The 14342-nt window shown below is 41.1% G+C and overlaps 1 protein-coding gene across 2 annotated transcripts in view; it reads right to left on the reverse strand.

Moving 5' to 3' along the window:
- Window positions 1–14342, reverse strand: part of arhgap29a (Rho GTPase activating protein 29a) — an 87618-nt gene that overhangs the window by 72341 nt on the left and 935 nt on the right. For both annotated transcript variants that reach the window (XM_065007101.1, XM_065007100.1), the window contains exon 2: window positions 10898–11387. In XM_065007101.1, coding sequence (XP_064863173.1) covers window positions 10898–11375 — 478 coding nt within the window. In that variant the 5' untranslated portion in view covers window positions 11376–11387. The remainder of the gene's footprint in view (window positions 1–10897; window positions 11388–14342) is intronic.

The following is a 14342-nucleotide window of genomic DNA, read 5'->3' on the forward strand; positions in this document are numbered from 1 at the left end:
AAAGGTGAAGGGAGAAAGAGAGAAAGAGGGGAAGGGAGAAAGAGAGAGAGAGGTGAAGGGAGAAAGAGAGGACGGGGAACACAAAAACACAAAACATCCTACAAATCTTCACTCTGAGTGTGGTAGGCCATTAAAGTCTACAAACCAGCACAGAGCAGCCAGAGGATGGCCACCCGCAGCCTGCACACGCTCACACCGCACAGGGTGCCTCCTTCTGCTGCTTCTTCTACAGGCAGACTTTGCCCCTGTTCCTCCGCTCCCTCTGATAACTCTACTTCAATCCACGTTTTCCCTCCGTGGAGGGATAAAAAATTCCAGCCATATGTCACCTCATCCCACACTTCAATCCCCTACTGAGAAGTTAATCTGCAGAACCACCTCTCGCATGGTCGTTATACGTGATGAGGTCAATGCCCTGCTGGTTTATACAAGACCAGAACAACAACAAAAAAAACAATTAAGCTAATGTAAGAAATCCTTTCAATCAGCTTATTAGCCATTTAGTGGAGTGTAGATCAATCAAATGTATTTATAAAGCCCTTTTTACAACAGCCAATGTCACAAAGTGCTATACAGAAACCCAGCCTAAAACCCCCAAACACCAAGCAATGCAGATGTAGAAGGCTATGCTTCAAAAGAAGCCTGTAAAATCACTCAGAAACAACATTTACTGACTTTCTCATGTTCTGGTCTGTGGTTCAAACGTGTGGTACATGCAGATATATTGTCTAACGGAGTGTCGTAACTGATGAAGTCAAGGCAAACCATTCTGGACTAGGCTAGGTGAATTTACCGTGGCTTAAAATACGGATCCGTTCTCAGCGGCCATAAAAGGAGTTTTTTTAAATAAAGAATCAGCTAGAGACGCTTTACAGTGGATCTCAGACCCAACAGGGAAATCTCCCAACAGTGCCTCGCTCACTACATCCATTCACACAGTCTGGAACCGCCAGTGACCAGACCATCAGGGGGATCATTTTAGGTTGGGATTTCACAAGGGGTGATTTTGACCACAAATCACTGAAAAGCATTTTGGGTTTTCTCAAAGGACCCACGGCAGAGACACTTTCCCACAAAGCTTTGGTATCGTGAAGGAGGGCTGCAAAAAAAAAAGGGAAAAAAAGAAAAGAGATCTATTTTTCCTTCCTGCTGTACATTTTTACATTGAAACCAAAGAACAAAAGAAAGAAAATGATAGAAAATTAACTTGTTTTTGAAAGTTGCTAGTTGAAGCCACAAAAAAATCATTCCTACTGTTCCTCTAGTCAAGGATTATCACATGGGGGAAGAGTACAAATAGTAATTCCCAAAACCTTTCTGGAACGCTGTCATGAATGACTCCCATAGACAACACCAGACATATTAGACAGAGAATCTTGCTATGGACAGGTGTTCTCAACAACCTGTTAGACATCCAATCACACTGTGAGAAAATCATGTGCAGGAACAACTCACCCTTATCAGTAGCACAAGTAGTGAAGTCGTCTAGTAACAAATGAGTCACACACAAATGTGTTCTAAACATGAGGGTGTGAGTCACACAGACGGGGAGACTTGAAGAGGAGAAAGTGTTGAAATTGAAGTCTGACCGCAGCTGTGGTTGTGGACATAGTCCAGAGAAAATGTCAAATTAATGTTAAACACACACACACGCACACACACACACACACACACACACACACACACACACACACACACACACACACACACACACACGTAAACACATAGGGCAGTAAGTCACAAGGGACTATTCCAGGATAATGTATCCATCAATTAAAAGTGTGGATATTGTGACACAACTGATGATCGCGAAATCCACCATGAAAAAAGTGTAATCATATGCTGAGATATGTGAAGTATGTAAAGCTATAACAGGACTGGATCTTATAAAGGACAATACGACTGTTTATGATCTTTTCTTATCTGGTCTTATCTTTTATCATGCGTTTATTATATCAGTCATTTCTGGGATTACTGAGATGAAACATAGACACTTCAGCCAGTGAGGATGTACATACTAGACTACATTGCATCTCAGGATGAAAATCAAAGGGCTTTTCACCCTGCCTTTGAATAGCAAATACATGACCAAACTCTACTTCTAAACCCCACTGCTCTTTACAGTGCCTACCCCTCAAAACATTCTGCAACGGGGGGGCAGAAAATCACATTTAGCTGATCAGAGGGACCGGGACCCCCATCTCTAAGGCATGTTGTGGTACAGCTTGGGGTAGTGGAGGTCTTTAATCCCTCTCCATGGACTCTGTCTGCTCTGTGCCCCACAATGTGTGTGGAGTGTCTGTGGAGGGTCTCCTCTTACACACACACTTACACACACACACGCACACACACACACAAATACACACATACACTCTCAGAACCCCTATGTGCTCATTGCTCAAAGGCATTCCCTGTCCAATGTAAGAATGATTAATTTACTTTTCCTCTCAAATGAAATGGAGGGTCAAATTAAACTTCAATGGAACAGCAGAACCTCACAGTAATCTTGAAAGCACTCGAAACAAGAGCAATAATTGATTTGGTGCTTTTATCTTTTATGTCGTCTGAATTGGGAAGCTCACTGTTGGCCCGGAACCTCTCAGTTTGAGGTCAGAGAGAGATTTAAAATTAACGAGAAGGAAATTAAACTCATGGAAAGAGCTTGGTTGGCTAAAGTACAGACCAATCAAGTCAACCATCCAGCAGAACGAAACAGGCCTAATGCAACTATAGTGTGACAAAGTTGGTTCTAATTTACACTTTTACATTTACATTTTTGTACATTTAGCAGGTGCGCTTACCTAGAGCGACTTACAGTAGTGAGTGCATATATTTTCATCTTTTTTCAACATTTTCCATAATTCACAATGTTTTAAAGAGACAGGTCCACGATGTTATTCCAGGGTATTGTAAATCTCAAAATGAAGGGAAATAAACTTTTTATCTCTAATTCCACCATTCATTTGTGACGACAGGAACCATTTTAAATGGGGAGTAAAGCAACTGTCAGCCATATGGACACCAGTGACAGCATCGGCTCCTATAGAGGTTAGCACCACCCTCCATTGACCCCCGCAACCCACTCCCTCATCTCATCACAACAGCCCCCATCATTGGCCAAAAAACATTTATAGATATCAACGGTTCAAAGCACTACCATTTGGCAAAAGAACACACTTCACAAAATGACTTCACAAAGAAAATCACCCAAAAATCACAATTTTCATTTTCTAAGTTTACACTTCAGATGTCTTGTTTTTTTTAACAAAGTGTCCACACATTTAGCAACTGTTGATCTAAGGCACTGAAGCAACAAGTGAGCATTTGTTCTGCTGGAATGCAGGGTATGCGGAGAGAGAGAGAGAGAGAGAGAGAGAGAGAGAGAGAGAGAGAGAGAGAGAGAGAGAGAGAGAGAGAGAGAGGGTGGATAAAACTAGCCTACAACGGAGAGGCTTTTTTTCCCAGAAGTTTTTTTTCCCACCCCTATCAAAATGATTAGCTGTGCCTATAGCAATGGCCAACATGGTACAGGTCAATATTGATACAGCAGTTAAAGATACACTCAGGATCTCCACCAATAGTTTTCACTGGGGAGAGACGGGGAAAGGTAGCTGCCGGACTGAGAGGCCGGAGCTAAGAAAGGGGGGGGGGGACAAAGGATTCTTAGAGTATGAACAGTGAACATAAAATAAATGTTAGGAAAGATACTGTATGTGACGTGAGAAGAGACAGAGACACAACTTACATGTGTTTTGCACAAAATAACATGAACTTCAGAGTACCATGAGGCAGATGCTAAATTCAGCACACAAAATAATGCCGTTCAAAAGAGCAAATTGGGTTGCATCAATTAAGAATGTTTTCTGTTCAAAAGACCTACCTGTATCTAAGTGTGAGTGAATCTTAAGATAATGCCAGGTAGACTAAATTCCCTTTACATTCTAAGACACGACCACAACTACCACTGTGTGCAGATCAGAACTTGCCTGTAGCTGACATGTGTCTGATTGAAGAGCCAGTTGGTCAGCGTTTAAACTCAGACTGATAGACACTGGTGGTCAAGGCGTCTGAAAGCAGCCCAACCCCAGACTAACAGAATGTCCTGTCTGCCCTCTCAGAGTGTTGCTGAAAGCCTGGGTCACACCCCTGACAGGAGAGGCTTCACATAGAGCCTGGAGTTTCTTCCAGTGGTCAGAAAAAACTCCTGACCCTACCCATACAGACATACATATACACTGCCTCAGTACGCCAGGAGGGTCACGTCTTGGACCAAGCCTCCACACCGACATAGTGGTCTGTTAGCCTCAACACTGTACATCTATACAGATGCCATACCTCCGGGTTCCCCAACTGGTGGACCGCAGGCCAAATTTGGTCTGCAAGTGGTTTTAATTTGTCCCCACAAAAAATGTTGGATGTAAAAACTCCAGGAAATCAGCTCCAAGTGATTTAAATGTATGAAATGTGTTCCCAAGTATTCCCACGCACAACACGTGCTTGTGTACAAATCTTAGCAAGGTTCGAAATTATATGTTTTCGTCAAACATTATATCTGTTTGGGCTTCTTGCGGTCAATATGCAGTCTACAAATTATTGGTAATTATGTTCTGGCGCCCGGACCATCTACTTAAGAAAAACATTGGCCTGCGGCTGAATCTAGCAAATGATTCCTGCCAAATTTTAATTTAATCAGAAAAATGTTTACTTGTAGCATATACAAGTTTTAAAAAGGCTTCTAAAGTTTGCAATTTACACTTAATAATGACAGATTTTCCCTAATGAAAAATGTATCAACTCCTACAAAAAAATGCACATGAATTATGATCCACAACCATTCCCATTTCCTGTTGCTGTATAATTATATTTTCCTGCTGTGTGACCCTAACTCAAATTAAGATACGGCATCTGTACATGACATGAGTTACACAACATTCTGAACAAGCTAACCTCAAACGGACACAGGATACTCATCAACATATAGAACAGATTCACTGTATGTTCATACATTTCTTCGTAAGGGGGAATATATTTCCCGTAGCGCCCTGCTCTCTTCAGCTTGATCAAGTCATTTCCCCGTTGGTGTTGTTTTTCGTCCTTAAATGGCTGACACACAGAACAACCATCATTCTGCCTCAGTGAGCCAGGAGAGAATGAGATAAACACCACACACCTGTCCTGTCCAGCCTATCAGAGCACAAATACAGTGCATTTCACTACAGTACACACACAACAGACTTTAAAAAGATCAAGAAATACCAGGCTGCATCCACAAGGCATATCTAAACGGCATGAGCCTCTATCTAACTGGGGAAAACAGTTAGTCCATTATTAACATGAAGAACAAAGAAAAAAGATCAGATAACAAGTTTGAGGAATACACATAATGTAGAATCACACAGTTTAACTAGCACCTGAATTTATAGGAATCACATCATCATTTTACATATATAAAATAAATAGCTGTTTCTTGATCATGCTCACTAGCAGGGAGATTATATCTTTAACCATATATGCATCCTCCTTAACCATGCAAAATATCCTAATGAAGATAACATGCAACAAAGGTCCATTCTTACCAACGATTACACAATATATTGCACTCACTGACCTCCAAGACTGGTCAGAGCACCAAACGACAATTGTTACACTGACTAGGACGAACCTCACAGAAGTAATCCCAACCGATTAATGACATGTCCCTCACAAGTGGCCATTGGACAAGGTCATGACCTCTCAGGATATGTAAAAAAAAAATCCACATTGTTAAGACGTTATTATGAAAGTCATCTCAAAGCCTGGACAATCAAAACATGCTAAAACAAACCGCAAAAAAAAACCATTGAAAAATGGTTTCACAAAGATTTTTAAAGTGAAGTACGTGTCCGTTGCCAGTCCATCCAAACTAAATCAGAAATGACTGCAACTGATATTCGCCATTTAAGGTGACATTAAAAAAAATGTAACTGAAAAACTGCACACAAAAAAATCTTACTGGAGCTGGCTGTGGGGTTCCCCAGGGATCGGTCCCAGGGCCACTGCTATTCTTACATGGGAAAGTATATATCCAGCCAAAACTGCCAGTTATCTACAAGCATGCTAGTCTGGAGAAGCTACTGCTTGAGACAATGGGTGTCAGACTCACATCACTGACCGTGAATACAGAGCTCTGTTGTCAAGGTCCAAGAGTCCAGACCTGAACATTACGCTTGACTGTTGGGTCTGCTATGCTTTGCGTGGCAAGAAGCTGGAAAGGGAAAAAGGGAGAGGAGGGTTCCCTCTCTCTCCATGAATGGTCAGGGTAATGAGAATCACTAGCTTTTGTGAGGAACAGCATAGACAATACAGTCATAAATTGATAGGGGATTTAAATCACGTCCAATCATGCCATAAGCCAGTGATTCACAACAGCAGTGTGTTATTGCACTTTGCTAAAGCCCTGCCCTGCACTCCCAACCGCCAACAATCACACTTTGAATATGGTCAGTGACCCGAAACACAAATCATTTTGATATGATCAATGTCATGCAAGTTAATTTCCTCAATTCCATTTGTAGTGACTAGAATGACTCAAGTGTTGGTTTGTGAGCATGAAGATGAGAATGTAGTCATTAACATGTTTAAGTGCCATTAAACAATGACTGATCTGATTTTATAGCCTACTTTGCACAAAGCGACACAAGCTAGATTTGGACACTAAGACATAACGTTGTAATTTTAAAATCTGGTTCAACAATTACATGATTTTATTAGGGCTGTCAGAGTTACTCAGCTAAGTTGAGTTAACTTTTTGTAATTTTTGTGAACAATATATTTATTTTTACCCCAATTAATCGCATTATCTGAAAGCATTCAAAATACACTGAAAACATCCAAATTACATCATCTATACAGCTAAAAACAATAATTCACTTTCAACAACAATTGAGTTGACATTGAGGTTAAAGAAAGTGTGTTTACCAATTTACCTGATTTTACTTACCGTTAATTTGGACAAAATGAAAACATCAATAGTCTTAGTATTAAAAAAATCTTGAAATTACAGCTTGATTTTTATAAAATTCTCAGTTTGCAATTAATCACAACAAATTCTGCAATTAACTAGATTACATTTTTTTTTAAATAATTAGATTTTCCTAATTTAGCATGTTGGGGAGTGCATCCTCATCATCACTTCGCAGAGATAACTTCACCTGTTTTTCTATCATACATTCCTTGTAGTTTATCATTCCTCTTCACTCGAACTTAATCTTTGTTTGAGGTAACATGGGTCTCAGGCCCTCGCGTCTCTCTCCACTGCTCTGTATTCCATTTCCTAAAGGGCACTTTTTCTCCTTTCGCAAATCTGCCCTTTCCTGTATTTAGCCTAACTGTGGCCGATTACTGGAATGCTTTCTTACAGTCACTTGTTATGGTTTCAGTAACCAAATTTACATAATGGTGTGTATATTGGGCTGCAAGCACCGCGCAATGTAGTTTATTAGCGTTAGAGCAAGGTCATGAACGTTGCCTCAGGTGGTTTCAATTCAAGGTTTGCTAACTCACTGTCAGATATTTCAAGGCATAGAAGATATAGGACTTAAACGTTTCCAATAGCTGGTGTGCTAGGTAGGTTTTAGGTTTGGCTTTGCAGCACAGACTGGCATTCTGAACTGGTTCCATGAACTCACTGACTTGGTTAAATAAATCAATGAAGCAAGCTGCATGGACAAATGTGTACTATGACAGCAATGCAAACTTGAGTACCTGCCTGCCTGAGCATTTGTTGTTAAGACTAATTTGTATGAGTGACATAAGCAGGAAGTTCACCTCAGACAGACAAAACAAGTTCCATTTGTAGAGGACACCTAATTTTACCAGGCGGTGTCAGAGGAATGCTCTAAAAATTGTCAAAGACAATTTAACTTATCGTTACTCATTGTGTATTTATTCCTACTGTTATCAATTTTCTATAATTGTCTATTTTTCTCTCTGCATTGTGGGGTAAGCATTTCACTGTTAGTCTACACCTGTTGTTTACGAAGCATGTAACAAATACAATTTGATTCAATGTATTATTATTAAGTTATTAGTGAATTACCTACAATGAAAACCAAAATACATTTTCAATAGGTCATTTGTGAGGTCAAAACTGGTAATCAGTAATTGTGACATATATTGACCTTAAGCTTAAATGAACCAGCACAACCCTGAGCAGAATTTCCTCTTCCCCATGTTGATTTATTACTTTGATCAGTGAACCGGTGACCGCTCCACTCAGAAGTCCCTCAAGCTGAAAAACACCAGTCACAAGTCCTGACTCTCCAAAACCCTGTCTGATCCAGCCAGGTCAAGCACTCTGCCTGACCTCGCTCTCCTCTCCAGACAAAGGCTGAGATTCCTCAGAGGCCTGGACGACATGGCACTGCTCTACTGGGAGGGAGGAGAGGGGTACCACCACATCCATCCAACCCCCCTCACAGACAATCATTACCCAGGAGAGGGATTAGCGAACCTGGGTCTGGTCCAAGCCAAGGGCCCGACCCAACAGCACCGGCAGCACAGGAATGCAATAATCACACAGGCAAGAGCAATCAACCCCTTTTTAATCTGCATTTACTCTTCCATTTTAAAAGCATTTTCCCAATGGATTAGAAATGCACCACTTCAGATTACTGATGGGTTGAAGAGGAGGAACGACCATTCATTACTGGAGTACATTACACTCTGGATGGAAGCTGCTGTGAAAATGGGCCCTCTGAAGCCCTGGTGCTAATTTTCATTATCTTATAGTTCAGGTGTTTAATCTAAACTGGATGTAATTCATGTTATAGGACCTACAAGGAAGACTGTATAGAATGTATAGGATAAATATAAGACAGACTCAGAGACAAAACTGTTTTGTTTTTTTCATTCCACGTCCATGTCTGTCCTACCCCACCTTCCCCCTACTCCCACCCTTCTAAAATATGTGGAGTAGAAAAGCTCAAATACTCCCCTCTATCTCTCTGTCTCTCTCCCACTGAGCCGGCCACAGAAGGAATTCCTCATCTGAGAGGTTCTGCTTTGAATGACTACCTTCTGCTATATACTGTATGTCCAACACGAACAAATGACAGCATAACGATATTTTTTCCTTTGTTACTAGCTTCAACAATTTTAACAACACAAACAACATCTAGATAACAAGATAGACATTGCCCTCTGTTATTATTGGGATTTTCTTCTTTGGCTCTATATTTCAAAAGTATAGATATCAAAGAATAACTATGAGGTAAAGTGCAGACTGTCAGCTTTAATTTGAGGGTATTTTCATCCATATCGGGCGAACCGTTTAGAAATGACATCACTTTTTGAACATAGTCCCCATATTTTAGGGGACCAAAAGTATTGTGGCAAATTCACTTATGTGTATTAAAGTAGTTCAAAGTTAAGTATTTGGTCCCATATTTCTAGCACGCAATGATTACATCAAGCATGTGACTCTACAAATGTGTTGTATTGTAAATAAATATTCTACATGAATGTGGATGCTACCCTTACTACAGATAATGCTGAATTAATCGTGAATAATGATGAGTGGGAAAGCACAAATATCATACCCCCTTAACTTACAACTTAAAGGGCTTGTAAGTAAGCATTTCACGGTAAGGTCTACCTGTTGTATTCTGTGCATGTGACAAATACAGTTTGATTTGATTTGAAAATGCTAACCTCCCCTGTTATTGTAATGGTGAGAGGTTAGCATGTCTGGGGGTATGATATTTGTGCGTCCGTAACTTTCTCACTCATCATTATTGACGATTCATTCAGGATGATCTGTAATCATGGTAGCATCCACATTCATGTAGGTATGTTTAGAAACATATTATATTCTTATTTACAATAAAAGTGACTCCAAAATTACACAATACATTATTTACCATTCATTTATATTTGGCACAATCTGAATAACCTGAAACACAACCAAAACAAAGAGCAAATGCATCCACCAAATGTGCAGAGTCACAAGCTTGATGCAGTCATTGAGTGCTATAAATATAGGACCAAATAGTACACTTTTTACTACTTTAATACATATATTAGTGAATTTGTCCGAATATATTTGCTCTCCTAAAATAGGGGGACTATGTACAAAAAGTACTGTAATTTCTAAACGGTCAACCAATATGGTTGAAAATACCCTCAAATTAAAGGTGGCAGTCTGCACTTTAACATCGTAGTTTGATTTCAAATCCAAACTTGTAGATGGACTATCATAATATCAAGAAACTACCTGTTGATAAGCAACAGCTTGCTAAGGTTATGGTTAGGTTTAAAATACAGGTTAGGATAAGGATTAAGGTTAAGTTCATTGCAAACACTAACCTCTAATACATGGGTTAAAGACTCAAATGAGGCATTTAAGAGAGAGAAAGAGAGAGGGAGAGAGAGAGAGAGAGAGAGAGAGAGGGAGGGAGAGTCAGAGAGAGAGAGAGAGAGAGGGAGTCAGAGAGAGAGAGAGGGAGAGAGAGAGAGAGAGAGAGAGAGAGAGAGGGAGAGGGAGGGAGTCAGAGAGAGAGAGAATCAGAGAGAGAGAGAGAGAGAGAGGGAGGGAGAGTCAGAGAGAGAGAGAGAGCGAGTGAGAGGGAGAGCCAGAGAGAGAGAGAGAGAGGGAGAGTCAGAGAGAGCAAGAGAGAGAGAGATAAAAAAGGGTCAGTGACCGCACAGCCAAGGACAGGCCAGGAGAGAACAGAAACAGGTGGACTGGGGCAAATTGTGTACACTGCCTTTGACTAACACCTAAGCTAAACCGGGAGTTCCATTACACTACATTTTCCACAATACACCAGGGGATACATCCACATTCAGGCAAGCATTGTAACCATTCACTATCATCCCAATGATCATTTTGCTTCTCTAGTCCAAACTCTGAACTCACCTTTGGAGTGAAAAGCTTCCTTGAGGTGAAGTAAGACGTCGGCAAACTTGCGCACATCGTTGACCAGCTGCATGATGTAGTCTGGGTCGGTGGTGCCGACTGGGGCAGGAGCATCCACACTGTCCAATCCAGAGCTGACGGAGCTGCTCTTGGCTCCTCTGCCACCCGTCCCCCAAGTCCCTGATCCGGTACTCGCCGTGGTACCCGTACTAGTGCCCATGCCCGTGCCAGGGAACAACGGGAAGAAGTGGGAGTTGGAGGTGCGTGAGATGCCCAGCAATCGTTTGTTCCCTCCGCTGGTACCACCTCCACCACCACTACCACTGCTACTGCTGCCTCCACCACTGCTCTGCCTCAACATCCCAACCGTAGCCAGCATGCACTCCTGTCCAGGCCTGGTAGCCCCCTTGCCTTGCACCTGTAGTCCTGCCTGGCTCTCTGCTCTGTATTGTTCAGATCCCACACTGTTCCAGACCATGGATGGATGATCCTGTGCAGGGAGAGAGATATGTGTTTAGACAGACATGACCGCCGGCTAAAACAAGAGGAAGGATCATGATTCATGAATAGCATCCAATATCTACACTCTTAGAAAACAAAAGTGCTATCTAGAACCTAAAAAAAGTTATTTGGCTGTCGCCATAGGAGAACAGTTTGAAGAACCCTTTTGGTTCCATGTAGAACCCTTTTGATTCCAAGTAGAAACATTTTGGGTTCCATGTTGAACCCTTTCCACAGAGGGTTCTATGCTGGACACAAAAGGGTTCTACCTGGAACCAAAAAGGGTATTACATTATACAACCAAATAGGGTTCTCCTATATGCGACAGCCGAAGAACCCTTTTGGGACCCTTTTTTTCTAAGAGTGTAGGCACCATGAATAGACTTTCATACTGCAGCTAAACATCATCTGCTGAATTCTCCAACAACTAACCACTCATCAACAGCCATGGTCAGAGTAAAAGACTCAACTCTCAAAACAGATCAAACAAACCTTATAAAAGAAATAGGGATATGTCTTTCAGAGATGTGTCAATGTTGCATTTGTAAAAACTGAAGAGTTCACTGATGTAACACTAAAAGGGGCAATAGTACTGGATCTACAGTGAACAACAATATAAACGCAACATGTAAAGTGTTGGTATTATTATTGGACCATGCTGGTCATTTATGAACATTTGAACATCTTGGCCATGTTCTGTTATAATCTCCACCCGGCACAGCCAGAAGAGGACTGGCCACCCCACATAGCCTGGTTCCTCTCTAGGTTTCTTCCTAGGTTTTGGCCTTTCTAGGGAGTTTTTCCTAGCCACCGTGCTTCTACACCTGCATTGCTTGCTGTTTGGGGTTTTAGGCTGGGTTTCTGTACAGCACTTTGAGATATCAGCTGATGTACGAAGGGCTATATAAATACATTTGATTTGATTTGGTCCCATGTTTCATGAGCTGAAATGAAAGATCACAGAAATGTTCCATATGCACAAAAAGCTTTTTTCTCTAAAATGTTGTGCGCCAAATTGTTTACATCCCTTTTGGTGAGCATTTCTCTTTTGCCAAAATAATCCATCCACCTGACAGGTGTGGTATATCAAGAAGCTGATTAAACAGCATGGTCATTAACAGGTGCACCTTGTGCTTGGGAAAATAAAAGGACACGCTAAAATGTGCAGTTTTGTCACACAACACAATGCAACAGATGTCTCAAGTTTTGAGGTTGCCTGCAATTGTCATGCTGACTGCAGGAATGTACACCAGAGCTGTTGCCAGATAATTTAATGTTAATTTCTCTACCATAAGCCGCTTCCAACGTAATTTTAGAGAATTTGGCAGTATCTCAAACCTGCCTAACAACCACAGACCTCGTATGTGTATGGCATTGTGTGGGCTAGCGGTTTGCTGATGTCAACGTTGTGAACAGAGTGCCCTATGGTGGAGGTGGGGTTATGGTATGGGCAGCCATAAGCTACGGACAACAAACACAATTGCATTTTTATCATTCATCCGCCACCAACACCTCATGTTTCAGCATGATAATGCACAGCCCCATGTCACAAGGAACTGTACACAATTCCTGGAAGCTGAACATGTCCGAGTTCTTCCATGGCCAGCATACTCACCAGACATGTCACCCATTGAGCATGTTTGGGATGCTCTGGATCGACGTGTATGGCAGCGTATTCCAGTTTCTGCCAATATCCAGCAGCTTTGCACAGCCATTGATGAGTAGTGGGACAACATTCCACAGGCCACAATCAACAGCCTGACTCTATGCGAAGATGTGTCACGCCGCACGAGGCATGGTGGTCACACCAGATACTGACTGGTTTTCTGATCCATGCCCCTACCTTTTGTTTCAAGGTATCTGTGACCAACAGATGCTCATCTGTATTCCCAGTCGTGTGAAATCCATAGATTAGGGCCTAATGTATTTATTTCAGTTGAATGATATCCTTATATGAACTGTACCTCAGCAAAATCTTTAAAATTGTTGCATGTTGCGTTTGTATTTTTATTCAGTATATTTTGAGAGAATGTGCTCGGTAACAAGGCAACCAGGCTCTTTCAGAGGCCTTGTCTGTCTCACTGAGTCTCACTGGGGTTCGGAGGCATAATGAGTGCTAGAGTGGCCCTCTTGCATTAGGTTGGAGAAAAAAGGGAAGACAAATGAATGCAGGCCTAGCTAGCAGCACTCCCTATAATCATCTCAACATCACATCTCACTACCGTGGCAGTGGCTTATTGGGGCTCCGCACATCCTTCTTTACCAAACATGAACTTTACAGGAGACCAGAGAGAACACACACGCACACAAACATGCACATAACCACCAGACATGACAACATTGGATTTAAATAGAACATTTCTATTCAGTTTCATAAATCAGTTTTTTCAATGATTAGCCTACAGTATAACTCATTTGTAAAGAATCTGTAAATTACTGAATCACTCTCTGGAGTTAAAGACTAAACCAATCGGGAGGTATGGGGGCACAGCTTGTAGTAGGAATCCCATTAGGGACCATTTACTGGTCATCTCCATATCCCACTGTGACCACCACATGTTGGATAGAAAGACCCCGGTGCTTACCCTACTGGATTAACCTAAATCGACCTAGACTTAGTTTAAATTTAGATCAGCCTAGATATTGGGAGCCATTATTATTAGACTTTACAAATCCCAAATCAGTGCATCATTTATCAAGAAGAAAAAAACAGCATATAGATTATCATATAACTAAGTAAAAGTGTTTTGTTCATATTAACACATGCAAACTAGACAATCTAATACATTTTGAAAAATGATCATTAAATATGCATCACATTTTTCTTTCAAACATTGTAATACCTGTTAAATGACAACATTAGGATGATACAGTTTGTTTCTAAATAAATAACAGTTTAAATATTGAATAATATTGAATTAAATTGATACATTATAGTTAAGGG

The sequence above is a fragment of the Oncorhynchus nerka genome, linkage group LG22 (assembly GCF_034236695.1).
Source record: "Oncorhynchus nerka isolate Pitt River linkage group LG22, Oner_Uvic_2.0, whole genome shotgun sequence".
In the NCBI taxonomy this organism is placed as follows: domain Eukaryota; kingdom Metazoa; phylum Chordata; class Actinopteri; order Salmoniformes; family Salmonidae; genus Oncorhynchus; species Oncorhynchus nerka.